The sequence below is a fragment of the Pristis pectinata genome, chromosome 9 (assembly GCF_009764475.1).
Source record: "Pristis pectinata isolate sPriPec2 chromosome 9, sPriPec2.1.pri, whole genome shotgun sequence".
Classification (NCBI taxonomy): domain Eukaryota; kingdom Metazoa; phylum Chordata; class Chondrichthyes; order Rhinopristiformes; family Pristidae; genus Pristis; species Pristis pectinata.
Window position 1 is genome coordinate 23,484,683 of NC_067413.1, and position 20,699 is coordinate 23,505,381.

The following is a 20,699-nucleotide window of genomic DNA, read 5'->3' on the forward strand; positions in this document are numbered from 1 at the left end:
AAGCACTGAGTTGCTTGGCAAAATGAGCAGCTGAAGCAATATCTAGTCTTTTCTAAAGGAAAATTGGATAATTGTTCGAAGCAGCATCACGATCAGCACGGTAGTGTAGGGGTTAGCGTAATGTTATTACAGCGCTGTCAACCCGGGTTCAATTCCGGCTGCTGTCTGTAAGGAGTTTGTATGTTCTCCCTGTGACTGCATGGTTTTCCTCTGGGTACTCTGGTTTCCTCCCACATTCCAAAGACGTACGGGTTAGGAAGTTGTGGGCATGCTATGTTGGTGCAAGAAGCATGGTGACACTTGCGGGCTGCCCCCTGAACACTCTACACCAAGATGCATTTCACTGTATGTTTTGATGTACATGTGACTAATAAAGAAATATTAATCTTAAATCTATTTTAAGAAGTGGGATTAGTTTTGGATTGCTTTAGCAAAAAGATGGCAAAATGACAATGGGATGAATGGCCTCATTCTGTGCAGTGAACATGTACTGTTCTATAATCAATAAACCATTGACATGGGATGATAGGTAATGCTTAACTTCTGAGATTATCAATTGTAGTTCTTCGTCTTCCATTGGAAGATGACTTTCATCCATCTTGCTTCTTCAGGAGGATGAGTGTTTGAGACCTGGAATATCTTAATAGCTGAAGATATATTTGAGGATCTCTCCTGGCTCCATCAAAGATCGAGATGCTTTCTACATATGAAAGAGCTGATAGTATTTTGCAGTAATGAGCTGATTCTTTGCATCCTACTCTTCCCTCACAGAGTGTTATAACATCTGACTATGTGTCCTTGTGCTACTTGAGGCTCTCCTACCATTTCTTTAGACCATGGTTATTTTTATATTAATACAAATTATATGCCTTTCTTTATATCCCTTAATTACCTTGCTGAACAAAAATCTACTAGTCTCAGCCAATGGTCCAAGTCACATTGACAACGGTCAGCATTTCCAAATGGAACCATTGGCATTTAGTTCTTGAAACAGAACCTAGTCCTCGTGCTGCGCCAGGTGAGAACTGGCTCCAGATCCCAAAACCCCAAATGATTTGTTGCTATTGGCCTTAAATTCAGGAGACAATGGGAAAGACAAGCTACTTTAAAATTACATTGGTCTACTTTAACGTTTTAATGTATTATGTGTTTTTACTTAGCTATTTTATTCACTGTGCGTCTTGTAGCCCAGCCGCCATCTCAACCTCACTTGGGTGCATAGGCCCAGCAAGATGGGTCCTTTGTATCTGGCCCAGGTAAGTGCAGGAACTGCAGGGTGATGGTCCAGGTGGGAGGACCAGGTCACCATGATCTGGCCCAATAATTTTTATATCCATCTGTTATTGTTACAGTTCAGAAAACTTTATCATCAGGCAGTTGCATTTGTTTTTAATCATGTCAGATGACATGAGCCCTCACTTGATTTTACACTATTATCAGTGTAATAATGATCTCATTAATTGATGACAATTTGTTCTGTCTTTGACACTGCCTTTTGGATAATGGGTTACGCTACTTAGAGCCGTGAACTATAGGCAAGCCTCCAGTGAGATTTATTGGCAGATTCAAGCTGAGTGAGTGCAGTATTTTCAGAAGTGCTGATCTCCAGATGAACCAACAATTGAAGCTCTGTCTGCAGTTGTCTTTGTACATGTTAGAAATCCCAATGGCGCTATTGGAAAACTAGCAGGAGGTTCTCCTAACACCTGCCTAACATTCACCCCTCAAATAACAACTTATCATTCAAATTACTTATGTTTGCAAAACTTCAGTCAATATCCTGTCCACACTCACCACCTGGGATCAGGCATCAAGCACAGTCATCTGGATGGGGTAAACATGCTCTCATTTGGATCTTTGTACAAGGGGAAAATGGAAAGGAGGATAAAAATAAATGTAACACAAACTACAGTAAAGTATTAACATAGTTTATTGAGTTTGCTTGTTCTCACTGTGACCATGTATTTTATGTCAATTTAAATGCTGGGCTACATAGTTTCCTTTACATTTGTTATTTATGATTGCTAGTGCTCAGTTCTACCTGTATGCTGGGCATTACAAACCCTTTTCACTTTGTACAGTTGAAACCTGGAAAAATAAAATTTTCTTTAAAAAAAATCCACTCTTGCTTGCCTCCCAGCAGTCTGTCTGAGAGCACCAACTGGTGGCAGGAAAGGAGTCTGCCACCAACCCCCAACCTGACGACCATAATAGCGGATGGTGGAATGGGGTGGGTGAACCTATTAGGGGGAATTAAAAACAAAGAAACATGCTCCCATAAGAGAGATACTTAGCAAAACAATAGATTGAAAAGTTTCTTTCAAAAAAGCTGTCACTTTTTTCTGTACAGACTGCACCCTGATATTCCAGGACTAAAGGCTCTAATATTTGGAACAAATCCTCCCCATGAAGAAAATAACAACCAACAGCAATATCCTCAGCTGTATATGCATAGTTCCTTGGTATATTAAATCACCATTTTTTTGATGCACTGGCAGGTCACCCTTGGCTTTTCAAAACAGGGGCATTATTCTACAATGCACGATGAGGAAAGTATTACAGGAATTAAATGTGACACACAGAAAGAATGTGTCATACACAGAACCTCTAAAGTATAGACAGTACGGAGGCGAATCAACAAATGAGGCTGAGAAACTATTACCGCACTTCACCATGCTTGCATGAGCCCTACCCTGCCGAGAATTGTGTGGTGCTTTCAAATCTGATGAGAATGCATGTTTCTCTCAGTAAGGTCTTTATGTTGACACATTTTAAAAAAGAATCAGTCATCTGCGAATGTAACATGATGAAAGGGGAAATTAAAAAAAAATGTTAAAAAGGCACAGAGCTGAATCATTTGTCTTCGAAATCACCTCCATAAAGCTTAGGCTAGTTTGCACCATATGCTAAATGGACTTCTTACAGGATTTTGCCAGGACTGCCTGAATGTAGGCCGAATCTGCAGAGGGTTTCCATAGAAACCGATAGACCTTAGCGATCTGCAGCTTCAGCGCTGCCAGAGTCACGTGAATCTTTAGTTCCTCTTGTTCACCATTTGTTGCCGTAGCCTGTCCCTCTTTTTCTTCTCTATGAGTCTACAAGAGAAAAAGTAATGAGAGGAACTAAATAAAAGATCACTGAGGTTATGTAAATGCAGGTGATTGAAACATTAGATTAAACAGGAAGTGCTTGAACTTCTCAGCATACTAAGAGGCAAAGGGGATTAATATTTCAGGTTGACAACTTTTCATCAAAACTGATTTTATCTGCTTTAATTTGCTTTTGTATTCATCTACATGAGAAAAGTTTGTGGTGGCAATGTAGCTCCTTCCATTCTACAAGCCCAGGACTAGCATTAAGGAACCCCAGCAAAGCTTGGCCATGTGTGAACCATGGCTTGGTGATAGCAAATTTGCCTCTAAATCAGAAATTGGTGAGTTCAACTTCTACTCTAACCTGCTCAAAATCTTCTGACATACTACCGAGGGTGCTGCAATAAACCTCGGATCCATCTGCTTTCTCTGGCGGCCATAAAGGATCCCATGGCACTATATGAAGAAGAACTGAAGAATTCTCTACAGTCCTGGACAACAGTTATTCCTCCATCAACATCACTGAAACAGAATATCTGGTAATTTAGCGCATTGCTATCTGTGGCAGTTTGCCTTGAGAAAATTGCCTGCATCATTTTCTGCATCATTAACAGTGACTATGCTTCAAAAAGTAGCTCACTGTCTCTAAGAGCCTTAGCAACATCTTGATGTCATGAAAAATACAATTTAAATGCAAGTCTATCAACTCTTCCTTTCCTTGAAGTAAAAATTTCTATACCTTGCTCAACAGTACCTCAGTCCAATTTCAGATGCATTGCCTGTGTTGTGCAACTATGCTACTTATTTCAATTTCATACATCAATCATCCAATGACTTTACTGATTGAGTTGGCCTATATTTTAAAAATAACTGTCAAGACGTTGAATTTGAGGTGTTTCTGGTGCTCAAAATTGGTGCCGGATATAGCCCTCATGACAAATCCAGTGACAAAAAAATTCACAAAATTGGTGCATCCTTGGTTTCAGAAATCATTATTGGAGTTTGTTCTCCTTTAAGAGTGCTACTATGTGACCTGCACACTTCACTGACAGCATTTCTTGTTAGACAGGCAGTATCTTTCACTTGTTGACCCATGGGAAATGGGTCAGTGCTTTTAACGGTAGCTTTCTGGAAATGAGGAAGAACAGGATTGGGGGGTGTCACAGGAAAAATGGATGTGGTGAAGGAGAAGCTATGGATAGGAGGGGTAATAGCCTGGGGAGATCCCCCTGAATGATGGAGTGGACTGATTGTATCCTATAATCATATGTGCTCCTGAACCCCCTCAATCACTGGTAGCGTCATGCCACAGATCTAGAGATCTGTGAACCACAGTTACCAGTTCAAAGATGGTTCGATCTTTACAAAAGACTGCTGGCACCTATTTCCTTTTAATTAAAAAATTACAAGGGATATACTGTATATATAAACTATGTAACTTTGGTGTAATGTGTACATCATTTTATTGTGATTTATTTAAAGAATTAAAATTAGTCACCCATGTTAATTATGTCATCACATACACAAAATGATAAGAAAATGAAATCTTATTCAGGCGTTGTTCCAAATTCCCATAAGTCAAAACTTCAACAGGACAAGGGCACAAGCACATTAAAGCAGACACAAAACATTACTTATAGAACATAGAACATTACACACAGTGCAGGCCCTTTGGCCCACTATGTTGTGCTGACATTTTATCCTGCTCTAAGACCCATCTAACCCTTCTCTCCCACATAGCCCTCCATTTCTCTATCATTCATGTGCCTATCTAAAAGTCTCTTAAATGTCCCTAACGTATCTGCCCCTACAACCCTCTGCTGGCAGTGCATTCCACGCACCCACCACTATCTGTGTAAAAAACTTACCTCTGATATCCCCCTTATACCTTCCTCCAATCACCTTAAAATTATGCCCCCTCATGTTTGCCATTGCTACCCTGGGAAAAAGTCTCTGACTGTCCACTCATCTATGCCTCTTATCATCTTGTACACCTCTATCAAGTCACCTCTCCTCCTCCTTCTCTCCAAAGAGAAAAGCCCTAGCTCACTCAACCTATCCTCATAAGACATGGTCTCCAATCCAGGCAACATCCTGGTAAATCTCCTCTACACTCTCTCCACATCCTTTCAAATCCACATCCTTCCTATAATGAAGTGACCAGAAATGAACACAATACTCCAAATATGGTCTAACCGGAGTTTTATAGAGCTGCAACATTACCTCACGACTCTTGAACTCAATACCCAGACTAATGAAAGCCAACACACCATACACCTTCTTAACAACCCTATTGACCTGCGCGGCAACCTTGAGGGATCTATGGACGTGAGCCCCAAGATCCCTCTGTTCCTCCACACTGCTAAGAGTCCTGCCATTAGCCTTGTATTCTGCCTTCAAATTCGATCTTCCATAGTGTATCACTTCACACTTTTCCGGGTTGAACTCCATCTGCCACTTCTCAGCCCAGCTCTGCATTCTATCGATGTCCTGTTGTAACCTATTTATGAATAAAATCAATTTACTGTGTGTAGGGAAAAGAGCCAATGGTTTAAATTGTCTTCTTTCTGAACAAAAGAGTTTGAATAGCATTGCTTTAACAATTAAAAAATGTTTCAATAGCATTGCCTTAACAATTAAAATTAGTGAGAAGTGTTTTGTTAAATTCTAGACTTCAGAAGAAATAGATGCAGCAGTAGGCTATTAAGTCCCTTGCAGATGTTCCACCAGTCAATAAGATCTTTATTTTATCTCTGCATGACTTTCCTGTACTAACTCCATATTCTCTGAATCCTTTATTATCCAAAATTCTACATATCTCTGTCTTTTACACATTTCAGTGACCAAACTGCCACAGCCCTCTGGAGTAGACAACTGTAAAGTCTGATTACTCTCTGGGTTAAGAAATTTTTTCTTAGCTCAGTTCTGAATGGCTGACTCCTATTTTAAGTCTGTGATCCATGTCACTAGACATCTTAACAAAGGTAAACAATATTCCTGAATCTACCTCTTCAAGCTTGTTAAGAATTTTGTTTGTTTCAGTGAAATTAAACTCTAGAGAATGTAGGTTTGGTCTGCTTAATCTCTCCTTATAGGACAATCTTCCTATTCCAAAGATCATTCTGATGAACCCCTTCATTGCACTCACTCTATCAGAAGAATATCGTTCCTTTAAGTTTGTAGACCAGACCTTTTCAAAATATTCCAGATGCAGAATCACCAGGTCCCTCTATAACTTCAGTGAAACTTTTTGACTCTTGTACTCAAATCCTCTTGCAATGAAGGCTGACAGATTCTTTGCCTCCCAGTTGCTTGGTGTGCCTCCATGTTAACTTTCAGTAATTCAATGACAAGGTCATGCGGGTCACCTATGGACACCAACATTTTACAGTCTCCCAACATTTAAAACATTTTCTGCTTTCTATTTTTCAGCCAAAGTGAAAACTGCCATTTCCTCACTCACTGTAAATCATTTGACAAGGTTCCTCGTGGCAGGCTGGTCCAGAAGATTAAGTCACATGGGAGCCACGGTGAGTTGCTAAGTTGGATACAAAATTGGCTTGGTCATAGAAGACAGAGGGTAGTGGGGGAGGGGTGTTTTTCTGACTGAAGGTCTGTGACCAGTGGTGTTCTGCAAAGATCCGTGCTGGGACCTCTGTTGTTCGTAACATACATTAATGATTTGGATGAAAAAGTAGGTGGGTTGATTAGAAAGTTTGCAGACAACATAAAAATTCATGGAGTTGTGGATAGGGAGGAAAGATGCAGCAGGAAATACATCAGTTGAAAATTTGGGCAGAGAAATGGCAGCTGGAGTTTAATCTGGACAAGTGTGAGGTGATGCATTTTGGAGGTCAAATGCTATGGGAAAGCATACAGTAAATGGCAGGACCCTTCGGAATATTAATGTACAGAGATATCTTGGGCTGCAACTTGGATTGTTTTCTCTGGAGCGATTGGAAACACAAGTGGATAGTGTGGTAATAAAGGCATACAGTATGCTTGCCTTCATTGGTCAGTTCATTGAGTATAAAAGTTGGGAATGTTGCACTTTGGTTTTGACCACATTTGGAGTATTGTTGTAGTCCTTGTTGCCACACTATAACAAGGATGAGGAGGCATTGGAGAGGATGCAGAAGAGGTTTATAGCATGGAAACAGGCCCTTCTGCCCAACTTGTCCACACCAACCCAGGCACCTTCCTCAGCTAGTCCCACTTGCCTGCTTTTGTCCAGATCCCTCTAAACCACCAGGATGTTGCCTGGAATGGCATGTATTAGCTAATAAGGAGAGGTTGGACAAACTTGGATTGTTTTCTCTGGAGCACTGGAAGGTTGGGGTGCAACTTGATAGAAGTATATAAAGTTATGAGAGGCAGAGATAGGGTAGATAGTCAGAGGCTTTTGCTTGGGGGGGGAATGTCAAATACTAGGGGTCATAGTTTAAGCTGAGATGGGTACAGTTTGAAGCAGATTTACGAGGCAAGTTTTTTTGGTATCCAGAACTTTTACAAGGCAAGTTTTAAATGCAAGAGCATTTAGACAGATACAAGAACAGAGGTATACAGACTATGTGCAGTCAGATGGGATTAGTTAGATTGGCATAGTGGTCGGTGCAGACATGGTGGGCTGTAGGGCCTGTTTTTGTGCTGTATTGTTCTATGTTCTATATTCATTCATTTAGCTTGTCTATATCCCCTTAATGCCTCTCTGCATTCTCATCACAACACAAAATGCTTCTCAGCTTTGTATCATTTACAAAAGTAGATATATCGATTGTTAACAGTTGGGCTCAGCACTGAACCCTGCAGTGCTCCACTAATTATAGATTGCCAACCTGAAAGTGACCAACTTGTGGGAGGAAACCAAAGCACTCTGAGGAAACCCACGTGATCACAGGAAGAGCATGCAAACTCCACACAGACAGCACCTGAGATCAGGATTGAATCCGGGTCTCTGGCACCGTGAGGCTCCACTAGCTGTATCACTGTGCTGCCCCAAGGGTGGTTACATCCTCAGGACCTGTTGAGATGTATCCCAGGATGCTGTGGGAAGGAAAGGAGAAGACTACTGACAGAGATTTTTAAAACTTTGCTGACCAGAGGTGAGGTTCCAGATGACTGTGAAGACAATAAATGTGGTACCTTTATTCAAAAAGAGAAATAGGAATAAGCAAGGTTATTACAGGTCGAGTGAGTCTAACGCTGGTGGTAGGGAAGTTCTTGTAAAGACATCTGAAGGGCAGGATTATTCTGCACTACATTTATTTATTTTGTTATTACTTTAATCCATTTCGATTGTTTTTAAAGCCTTTATATATCAGAGACATTTGAAACAATATGCCTCTGACACCAGCCAGCTGTCAAAAGCCATCAGTATGATTTGGGAGGTGGGCCCTTCGGTTGCAGATGCCTGAGGCCCAGTTTTGACCTGCTTTGCCTCTCTAAAGGGCTGTGGAGTGGAGGTCCCCAGCATGGTCCAACCTGTGACAGAGCAGCAGATAAGCACTACTACCACAGGATTAGCAGGGGAGGCAATCGGTGAGGATGTGACTGAACATATTCACTCTATTTTCAGCCTGGAAAGTGGTTACTTGGTTGATTATATCCTTACTGGCTCTTTGCTGGAACAACACAGAAGTAATCCCGCTCTCTGTGCATCTGTTCACACAGCTCTATTTCTTTCACTATTTATTGTCTTAATTTTTGTGCGTAAGTGTTCATGTGACACTTAAGGTTCTGAACCTGCATACTTATATCATTCTCTACATGTGTGATTTTCTCTGTTTACCGTTTGTTTCGGGCTTCTGTCAACTCCATCAGCTGATCCTGCACAACTCGTAGCTCATCCAGACGTTGCTGGTAGCGGGAGTCACAGCTGTTGTTCCGTTCAAAACTCGACACCTGACTGGAAAGCTCACTTGTCCGATCACGTAGTTGCTGGATGGATGAGTAGAGATTCTCATCATCTTCCTCCTGTTTGAAGATTGCACACAGTATGAATGGAATTTGCTTTGATGTCAAGGCCTCACATGAATGATCCCAAATCGATGCCATTCTCAGAGGGAGCCCTATTCTTTAGGGTAAAAGACCTCTAAAATCTACTTTTGACTTCAGGCAAGCCCAGTAAAGCTGCAGTGAGCTATTGTTGCTGAGAAGTTAAAGGGAAACTTTTGGTATTATACCAAAAATTTGGGCTAAATCTATGGTTAATCACAAATACCTATGACTGGATGAAAACAGGCTACTTTATATTGATGGTGAGCATGGTTCAGTTCATTGTGGGCTTCTGAACAGGCCTTGCACACTCAAGGCCTTGCACACTCAAGGCCTTTCCTTTGCAGGTTTCATAAAGGAAATTGGTTAACTCTGGATCCAGATTTAGGAGCTCATGGAGTAATATGGCCTGGGGGTGGGGGCGGTGAAGGGTCAGGAAATGGGGCTAAGTGATGGATAGAGGGATTAGCAAAAGGGTCAGCTGCCCAAAGATCATCTAGAGTGAGAGAGTGGCAGTCAGGGTAGTGTTAGTTTAATGTTTGGTTTGCGGGTGTCATTTTAGCATTCTAGTGGGGTACTTGGGTAAACCTGGATGTTGGGGGATAGGAAAGAATAAATATTTGGGTTAGCCTTGCTAGTTGGGGATGAGGATTGATTAGTGATTGGCAGACCAATGGGTTGAGCGTTGCAGTGGGTTACAAGTTTGATGAAGCAGGAGGTGATGGAAGTGGTTGATGCTGCTAAAAAGAAAGTGGGGCCTTTAGTGGGCCTAAAAGAGTCCAGATTGATGCATATTTTAAAGGAACCAACCGAAGTTGGGCTTCCAGGGCTGGCCTGGGACATGCCCACACAGACTCCCTTTAAGTCACACTGTAGCAGGGTTCACAGGTACTGCAGAGGCCTGCGACTGCACATTGTCCATGGGTGTTATGGACTACCCATTAGCACAACAAATACACAGAAAAACCAGAACTAAAATAGCAGGCATTCTTCAACTGGCATGAAGTTCAAGATTTTCAATAACATTTCATTTTGCACTGAAATTTGATTACAGAGCGCAAAATATCATGCTGTGTGATCTAACTTACAGGCCATCAGGCAGGTATTGACTTGTCGACATATGAGCATTTATTTTTAGGCAGAGCTTTTCTTGATGTGATGAATAGCTGAGATCTACAAAAAGGAGGACTTCTTGGCATTCCATGGTGCTTTATAATCATATTTGAATGAAACCGATGGACCAAAGCCTCTCCTGTGTGATACTCTCTTTACCCAATATGCACATTCTGTGTACAGGAGTATGTACGGTTTCCGGTTCTGTCTGTATTGTATGGTATGAATCTCTCTACATAGGATGGGAATTTTTTTTGCAAAAGATAGTAACACAGTAATAAATAGTTACATTACTTGCAGCAAGGTGCAGGTTTTTCTATGTGTGGGATGGAAAATAGGTCAACTTTCTGTTTTCAAACATTGCTATACTTTCAGTGTAGGCAGATTGACTTCTTGCAATGTTTTTGCAGTTTCCTTTTAACTGTTTCCTATACACCTCTGGTCCTGCCAGCCAAGTTCAGAGATCCAACCCATCAAAGTGAATAGTGTAAGGCAAGGAGGCGTGGGGGTGACTTCAGGATATTCCCCACCTTTACCATCGGAAAGATGGGAAACGCAGGGCAAAACAAGTCATTAATGTGGATCAATCAGAGATTTCTGAAAGATGGTCTGTGAATCAAGATTGGAAAATGTGGTAGGAGACTTGGCCATTTTAGATCCTGTCAGTATATAGGAAAAAAATTGTCAAAAAATAAAGGAGATAACACACTTTAAAATGCTCAGAGCATGGTTACATCCCTTTTTTATTGTGTCCCTCTTGTAGAAGATTGGGAAAGGAAGTATATAGCATTGCTGACATCATATGCAATAATTATGCTTTAAGGGAAGGAGCATTAGACAGCTTGGTTGGTGCCCATCATGAAAAAAGGGCTTGATCTTGGCTTTTCACTACAGCTTTGAAATAATGAGAAGCGGAAGCAATGTGTGAAAATAAAAACTTTGAAGGCTTTAACATGCAGTAAATTAAAAAATAATTTAAAAGCTTAATTCCTAAATAGCTACTGGCTCAGAGTACCAGGAAAGTTTCTGTTCAGAGCAACTATAGAGAACATGCTTGCTACAGTGATGTCATACTATCCAAAATGCATAGCAGGAAAGAAAAGGAATAGAGATTTCCTGGTGATGGAAAGGTGGGCAATGTTTCATATATGAATTATCTCCATTGTACCTGATTACCTCCTTAGAAATCATTGTTGATGGTTGAATTGGAAAAACAGTTTGTTTTCTTTTTAAAAACAAACCACTGTTTTCACACAGTTTATAGAAAAGCCTTTCTCTTCAGTAAATTAACCAAAAGGTGAAGAGTGTTCCCTATGCTGCCTGTCAGCATTAAACAGTATGCTTAAGGTACTGATCAATAGTTGTGACGTTCTTTATAGTTATCAACTACTGATGATAGACTCCATGGACAAAGCTCTATAAGCATTAGTGATGGACGTTTTGAGTATTTCCCCATAATAAGCTCCTGTTATGAACTCTAAAATACATAGCAAGGCACTCTGGCAACTATAATGGTTAGTTTCTATTGGCATCTACCTATCTATCAACAACTACTTATCATCATTAATCTTTGGAGAAGAATCTACCAGTTTGTGTTGGACCAAATGGATAAATGTCTTCCTGGAAAAGACTGTATAAAGATATATTGCTAAATGAGTTAAAAGTAAATTTTGACATTCCTGGCCCCTGCTCTTGGGCACTCACATTGTGGTTGGGCACCAGAAAGACAATGGAGTTGCATTTCCTTTTGTTTTAATGACAGAGGCCACCTAGGTTCATCACAGAGAATAACTGTAGGAATCCCGGTGATGGATTCCATATACATGAATGTGTAATAATCCCAATGGGTAGGATTTATATTTGATACACTTGCCAGGAATCACAATCTTTCAATGATTATGAGTAAAATGGAATCTTTTGCAAAATTGGTCTTTATGAAGGTCCATTTATCTCTGAGCTGTTCCACCATTATCCAATTGGTGTAAATATATTGTATCCTCTGTGGTTCAAAAACAATGATTTACCTTTGCATTGACAATCTCAATGTGAACAAGTAGAGAGGCCAGCTCTAACTCCTCACTATAACTGTTTTTCAGGGGCACAGATCTGTAACCTGTGAAAAGAATGACACTCAGTCATTGCTCATTCTGACAAAGTGGCATGTGAGAGACCACCAAACAAGTTCAGAAATGTACAAAATAATTACAACAAACACAGCAAAAGTGGTCACTTACTGTTTGGGAACCCAGCTTGGCATTTACCCCACAATCTCAGAATATGAAGATGTAAGACTACATAATAGATAAGGTTTAAAGGCTCACAATCCGTAAATGAATAAGCAGGCTTCACTGCAATCATAAGATTTGGTATTGCAATTTTATTTAAGCTCGAGGGACAAATGATTGATGACTCCATGGGTTACTGCTTAATGGATGTGAGCAATTGTGATTGCCTTTCTGTGAAGGTCTCAGTTTTTATATTTATCATTGCACAGTAGGCATCAACACATCAGCGATGTAACCCCTAAGAAGCTAAAATTCATTTTGTCAATATTCTTTTTGCCATTATGAGATTGAATAGAGTTAGTGCATGGTCCTGATCAGTAGAGACCAGAAAATTTAAGAACTACACTAGGCTGTGATGTGGTGCACAGTGCTAGCAGTGGGCAGGTTGTCCTGGCCAAGTCTTGCAAAACAAGCCTTTCCCTTCTGATAGCTCAGGGATAAATTTTAAAGGTTCGGTGATGGGACTGTATTAACAAGTATCTCTCTGTAATTATAAGATCTAATGATACAAGAGGAAATTTTATCTCATCTTCCTTCACACAGACAGTGTACATGGGATGAATTTTCATTGTGAAGTGGTCCAACAGTTTCAACATTTATTGAATCTGTTGTGTATAGTTTGTAAACCAAAAGGGTTGTAACATTAAAAAATGGAAATAAAAAGATTTTGTGTAGTCTGAAACTTATCACTTAAGTTACTTCAGTGATACATTTCCTTTTGAATACATGGTTGTGAAAATTAAGAAAAAACGTACTTGAAGACAAAAGAGACTGCAAATGCTGGAATCTGGAACAAAACAAAAGCAGAGTGCTGGATGAACTCAGCAGGTCTAGCAGCATCTTTGGAGGCAAAAGGTGTAAATCAGTGTTTCAGGTAGGGTCTCAACTTGACCAGCTGAGTTCTTCCAGCTTTCTGTTTTTAATTTAAAAAGTACTTTTTCTGTATACCAGTTTTGGTATCTTAGGAAGAAACAGTGAATCCCTAAAGTAGGCATGGAAAAGTACTGCATTTAAAATACCTCGGATTCAGCTCTATCTCAAAATCCTTCAGAAGAAACGCACAGTGGATGCCAATTATTTCTCAATTCTTTGGTCATCAAATTCAATGCACCATTTATGTGCACTGTACATAATAGATAAGGTTTAAAGTCTATGTAACTAAGCCACTGGCTTCCCTACTGGTGTCGTTTTGCGACCGGAGTGAAATCCAAATACTGCGGTGATGCAAAACTCCCCATAACTCATTGACAGTCACACTCAGACTGGTGGCAGTGAACTTTTAACAAGTAGGTTGAATCCTGATTGTATCTCTTCCGCAGTCCCCCTGGGACAAGGAAAATAGAATTACAAACAAAAAAACAAACTGCTAGAGGAACTCAGCAGGTCAAGGGGCATTTGTGAAGGCAAAGAGATCGTCGATGTTTGGAGTCTCGACCCTGCATCAGTTTTGACCCAAAACATCAACTCTCCATTTGCTTCCACAGATGTTGCTTGACCTGCTGAGTCCTCCAGCAATTTGTTATTTTGCTCCAGATTCCAGTATCTGCAGTTTCTTGTGTTTGTATAGAATTAGAGCAGAGTAGAGGGACAATTCCTCATGTCAAATCCACAATGTTCTTGATCCAGATACACTTCATGTTGACAGTGGATGCACTCCCACCACAAACAATCCCTTTTCCCTCACCTTACTAAATAAAATTAAATAACTTTTCTTCTTAATGGGTTAATAGTTACCTGTTTTAAGTCCCTTCACTGGGTAAGTTGCCTGGGCCAGGAAGTTGGGGTCACTGAACATGTCCTCATCATACACAATGAACTTCAAAAAGGCAAACTCAGGATTATTGATATCAAAGACAAATTGCTTGAAAAGCCAGACAGGATTCAGTCCATTATCCGCTGTAATAGAAATAAAACACAAGAAGATTCAACAAAAAGATGCTTTTTTTTGTGTATGTTTGTTTTCCCTAATCTCATTTTACAAAGGTTCTGATTCAGGTTTGGGCTCCCTACAATCTTCATCTGAGAAGCCATTTCTACCACTAGTTTCTGATTAGTGATTAGGACATTGGCTGATTTTGTATCACCTTTGAGGCCACTTTGTAGCCCACACATTGAGCTCAGCTAACAACACAAATCGGAGGCTAATGTTGTATTTAGATACAGTGGTTTAGTTGAGAATTACTGCTTTCAATTAAGAATATTCTATTCAGAAATCCAGTGCTGTTTATTTGCTTATGCTTGCAGCAGAACAGTGATCTAGTCTGAGGAGAACAGAAAAGGAAGTCCTCTAAGTAGAGCAATGATAATGATGGCATGCAAAGTTTGTGTTTGATACTTGAGGGAGCTTGAAAAGTACAAATGCTTTCAGTTATTTACCCAGTGTATGGAATGTGTGGAAATGTCCCTAAAGGTAAACTATTATTGAGGTCTTGGGAAAGACACAGAACAGAAAATAGAGACAAAATGTGAGAAAAGGGAAGTGATATTATAGCTGGTATTAGTGCTGGAGATTTATAAGAAATTGGCCAGTGTACTAGCACAAATTACAGAAGAGATCCCACTTGAGGACATAGTGAAAATGTTGAAGGCCATTTTAATCTGACGCTGTCAGAGATTCTTTAAGTCTATAAGATCAGCAAGTGCAATCAGGGACTAGAGGAAATGGTTGGCGAATATTTGGTCAGGCTAAAGGTACTGGAAAAAATTCAATTTCCAGACCTGTTTAGATTGAGCAAAGCTTGATCATTTAGATGAGAGAATTTGGGCAAAACTATCTAATACAGGGACATTACATTTGAGGGAGTATGTTAATCAGCCACCAGTATGGAGAAGGTGCTGAAAAATATGAGACTCTTTTGATCAGGGCACAATTTTGAGGTGTAAGAGAGGAACAAGTCCGTAGAGATAGTAATGGCTACATGATCTCCATCTTTGCAGCTTGAGTCAAGTGGGTTTGGTGGGAAAAGGCAGGAAGGTTGCAGGTCACATGGTCAAAAGTTGGGAGGATATCATGGGAGCTTATCAACCTCAGAATCTCCATTCAAGATGGCCTGGTGCTACAACTGTAAAAGGATCGGTCATATTGCATGGGGCTCATGTCCTTGAAAAAGGTAACTGCCTCGAACGATGGTGGTCTCCAAATAGCTCAGACACAAAGACACAGGTTTATTGAACAATCCTGCTGGGCTCCTGTACAAATGGTAGAACCCGATAGAAAGGAAGTGGAAATGGGAATACTTAAAGCTATCTAATGTACACATTTGAAGAGCAATAAGGACAGCACAATTAAGTATATGTTAAATGAGGAAGCAATGATAATTATGCACATTGATACTGCAGCAATTTCAGGACAGGTATCTGAAATACTTTCATTATTTTCAGTTGACATGGAATTGGGTGTATATGCTGGAGGAAACTTCCAATTAAAGGGATGTGAATTGTTTAGTCTCTAATGGAGATGGATGGTTTCAGCTGCCTTTCATCACAATAGGCTATGAGCGTGCATCAACATTATGGGTACACTGGACTGAGTCAAACGGATGTTGAAAGGATCAGATCCTTGGGGAGCAAAGGGATCCTGAAGTTATTCGCACTCTAAGGCGCACTTACCTCACCCAAACAGAGCACCTGTCGGGTGGGTTTGAGAGTTGCCATGGAGTCTTCAAGCTGGCAGACACTGGCAAGGGGTATAGTTCTCAGTTTGATCAAGATAGCTATTGATAACAGTAGCTCAATGGCTACAATGTAACTATTAAGGGCAGTGAAAGAAAGTACAACACAGGATGAGGGTGCAGTGAATAGAGGCATTTCTATCTAGGAAGGACAGTGTGGTGATTGATGATACACTGGAACCAATACAGATGGAGTTTGACGATAAGATATGTGACAGGGGTTGTGAGACTTGGGAAAAGGAGAAAACCAAACAATGGAATGTGAGACCTTCTTGGGAGAAAGTAAACCAGTGACTTTGATAGAGACTTGCATGCTTAGCATATTGACTGTGCTGAATGAAGGTTTAATAGCAGTCAATGGGTACATATTATCCTCAAATAACATGGGATGGCCATGGCCAAGGCATAGACCTGATTTGGGTAAATGGGATTTGCGTAGATAGGTACAATGGGTACCTATCTGCACCTACCATTGTGGGCCAAAAGCCCCTTTTCTGTACTGTATGACTTTATGTCTCAGCAGTGGGTTCATAATGAGAATGGACACATTTAATGAGGGGATAGCTTCAGAACCATTGACAGCAAACTGAAGACATTCTTTGATACACATGGATTTGCAGTGCTGGTTGTTGAGGCGGCAGACGGTAAAGGCTGGGTATTTCGTAAGGTGTGTATTTGGCTGCTGGCCAAGAAGTGAAGTAGGTATTGCATCATGATGCAAGTAAAATACCAGGACATATGGTATTGATTATAGAAACACCTATATTGGCAACCATGAGGTCAAGAAACAGAGCTCTGCAGCAAAGCAACAAAGCTGTTTGAGAATCGGACCAGGGATTAGGTGTCCCAGAGGAAAAGGTATCCCGAGTCCAGGGCCAATGAAAGACAGATCATAATAATGTAGCCTGACAGTAATTTGACAATATTTACATCTTGAAGGCAGGCAGTTCAGAGGAAGCATCTGCAATATGTTTGAACAGCATGAGAGAGCATTTTACAGAAGTTCTTGGAAAACAATCGTGACACTATATGGTCCATAAACAGAAGTAACTGGTGCAGCATAGGGTACTGCAGTGTGGTGTTATTGATTGAGTTCAGCAAGGATGATATAGATGGTAAAAATGAGTCTGTGAGAGTTCTGGGGAAAACTTCTTACTATTAATGGAACTGCTGCATGGGCTGAGTCAAGCATAGCTTTAGTTGAATAGTTTGAAGGACAACAGCATTGCAGTATGGAGGCATTTCAAAAGCTCTGAAGATCTACTGAAGAATGTTACACGAGTCATGAACTTATTAATGCCCAATGCAACATAGTCAAAATGTGACGGGATAGTCATATCAGAGTTGACAGCCTTCATGAAATGCGACAAAGGAAAGTTGGAGGAGATGTCAAAGCAGAAAAGAAGAAAGGTTCAGTGTCTACAGTTGGTCAGAGTGGAAGCCAGGATGCAAAGGAGTGTGAAAGCAGAAACAGAAAGCTATGGTGTCCATTCCAAATATAATGTACAATTGCGAATACTGTGGTTATTGATAACAGTTATTGGACTCTGTTAAGTTTAGTGGATACAGGTGACACTAAGAGTGTGATCCAAAATACAATGTTTTCAACATCATGAATCCAGTTATGCTGAGGCAACAGTTGCACAACATGATGTAAGACAAGATGTGTGGGAAAACTACCTGGAGGATTGAAGCTGGAATTATTTGCCCCTGGAAGACATACTTCAGAGATATCAAGTACAGTTTGCAATGAAATGTTCAGTGAAGGAACAGACCAAGAGACTGAGTGAATTCATAACTAATAGAATAAGTAGTTAACTCATTGTAGAATTTCATGTGTGTATATAGTTTAATTAATTGTGTGTGCTTATTTCACTCTTAAAGGAGAAGCAGTGAATATGTGTGTATAAATCTTAAGGAACTGGTTTGTATCACGTAGGATTCATGACCTATTGTTGCATTCAGATACTGCAGTTTAATTTCGTGATACTGCCTTTGATAAAATATGTTCTATTTATAGCTTTACCTCTGACTATTTGCAATGCAAGAGAAACCACACAAAGCAAACGAGGAAATGGAAGAACAATACCTCACGCTGCTTAATGAAAAATTGTCAAGACTTTCACTGCAAATCAATCACTGGAGAAGTCACACAGAAGATGTGTTACAGCAAAAGACATGTAACATAAAAGAATTTGTTTAATGGCTGATCCAACCTGAGGAAATAAAGGCAGTTACAGTGTAACACTAAACCATATAAAAGAACTCAGATGTAATTGTCAGCCAGTGTTCAGTTGGCCATACACAAACAAAATACCATGGATGCTGGAAGTCTGAAATGAAATCTGAAAATGCCAGAAATACTCAACAGGTCAGTATTGTGCAGCAGAAAGCAGAATTAATGTTTCAGGTCAATGAGTTTTGGAACTCTATCTCCTCCAGTTGAATTGGAAGGTGCCATGAAAAAGGGAGATGCTTTTTGTGGTGATGTGAAATGAACTGCAGTCTCAGAAGGTAATCCTTTTGACATTCTCTAATTAATTCCCCTCTCCTTTCACCAAACACATTTTCCTTTCCCTCAGTACTCAGCAATCCAAAGGGACTGTCCCTTCCATGACACTTTGATTCACTTCTCAATCACAACCGGTCTCCTTCCTATGGCACCCTTCTGTGCAAATGCAGGAGCTGCAACACCTGTGCTTTTACCTCTTCCCTCCCCACTGCCTGGGATCCCACATGCTCCTTTCGGGCAAAGCAGTGATTTGCTTGTGAGAGAAGAGAAACAAAGGACTGCAGATGCTGGTATCTTGATGAAAAACACGATGATGCTGGAGGAACTTAGCAGGCCAGGCAGAATCCGTGGAGAAAAGCAGGCGGTCAACGTTTTGGGTCAAGACCCTTCTTCAGGACTGAAGATAGGAAAAGGGGAAGCCCAATATATAGGAGGGAAAAGCAGAGCAGTGATAGGTGGACAAATGAGGGGAGGAGGGGTGGGCACAGGGTGGTGATAGATAGATGCAGGTAAGAGATAGTGATAGGCAGGTGCGGGGGAGGAGGGGAGAGCAGATCCATGGGGGGATGGGTTAAAGGTAAGAGAAGAAAAAAATATAGAAAAAAAAGAGGCTCGGAAGGCTTGCAATTCTTTCAGCTGGGGAGGCGAAACGCAGACTGGGTGACTGCTTTAGGAACACCTCCATTCAGCCCACAAAAGGGACACTAAGTGTCCTGCCATCTGTTGCTTCAGTTCTCTGTTTCACTCTGACTGCTCTCTGTCCTTGAATTCCTATACTGCTCCTATGAAGCTCGAGAACACCTCCTCACCTCTTGGTTAGGCTTCCTACAACCTTCCAAGCTCAACACTGGGTTCAACAATTTCAAATAATGATTCTGCTCTTTCCATTTACAGCTCCTCTAGACACATCCTTTGATTTCTTTTACTTGTCCAGCTAACGTCCCCTTTTGTCACACATTTTTCATTTAATCTCTCTTGCCTTCCACCTTATCATAACTTATTTTAATCTCTGCTTTATCTGTATTTTGAAACTTGTTTATCCCTACTTTTTTTCCAGTTCTGATGAAAGGTCATTAGCTTATTTCTCGACAAGTTAACTCTATTTCTCTCCCAGATGCTGTTTAAACTTTGTATCTGGTCCATGCTGCACTCACCTTTGACCCCTTTGAGTAGAAATTCATCTCAAGCAAACAAACAGGGAAAACATGACGTGCAGATTATTGGCAAACAGTCTGAATTGTTAACCCTGCTTTCTCCACAGACGTTGCTGACTTGCTGAGTGTTTCTCACATTTTCTGTTTTATTTCAGTTTTCCAGAATGCACCATATTTTACTTTGAGTAGGACATTGATCAAATCAAAATGACTTTTATGCCACATCTGAACCGGACTGTGTGTCAGATGAGGATGTTATTAGAAACATAGAGTCATAGAGCATGGAAATAGGCCCTTTGGCCCGGCTCGTTCCAGGCCAACTGTGTTCCCCAGAGCTCTAGTCCCATCTCCCCTCTAAATCTCTCCTATCCATGTACTTACCTAGATGGTTTTTAAATGTTGCTAATGTGCCCGCCTCAACCACTATTTCTGGCAGCTCATTCTGAATACACCCCACCCTTTGCATGAAGAAACTGCCCCTGATGTCCCTTTTAAATCTTTCGCCCCTTATCTTAAACCTATGCCCTCTTGTTTTTAGCACTCCCTCCCTGAGAAAAAGACTATGTGATTCACCCTGTCTATGCCCCTCATCATCTTATATACCTCTATCAGGTTACCCCTCAATCTCCTATATTCCAGGGAATAAAGTCCCAGTCTATGCAACCTCTCCTTCTAACTCAGGCCTCCAAGTCCAGGCAATATCCTAGCAAATCTTTTCTACACTCTTTCTAGTTTAATACCACCTTTTCTATATAACAGTCAGCAAAACTGTACACAATGCTCCAAGTGAGGCCTCACCAATTATACTCAGTGCCCTGAGTTGATTTTATCAGTTGATTTTAATTTTCAGGATTAATGTGCAGAATTCCTGAATGGTG

General features: G+C 40.6%; 1 protein-coding gene across 1 annotated transcript in view; it reads right to left on the reverse strand.

The window, feature by feature from the left end:
- Window positions 1-1,947: 1,947 nt before the first annotated feature.
- LOC127574583 (1-phosphatidylinositol 4,5-bisphosphate phosphodiesterase gamma-1-like) overlaps window positions 1,948-20,699 on the reverse strand; it is a 190,845-nt gene continuing 172,093 nt past the window's right edge. The window contains exons 29-32 of the mRNA XM_052023701.1: window positions 14,219-14,380; window positions 12,224-12,312; window positions 8,881-9,065; window positions 1,948-3,095 (exon numbers count right to left, since the gene is read on the reverse strand). Coding sequence (XP_051879661.1) covers window positions 3,035-3,095; window positions 8,881-9,065; window positions 12,224-12,312; window positions 14,219-14,380 — 497 coding nt within the window. The 3' untranslated portion in view covers window positions 1,948-3,034. The remainder of the gene's footprint in view (window positions 3,096-8,880; window positions 9,066-12,223; window positions 12,313-14,218; window positions 14,381-20,699) is intronic.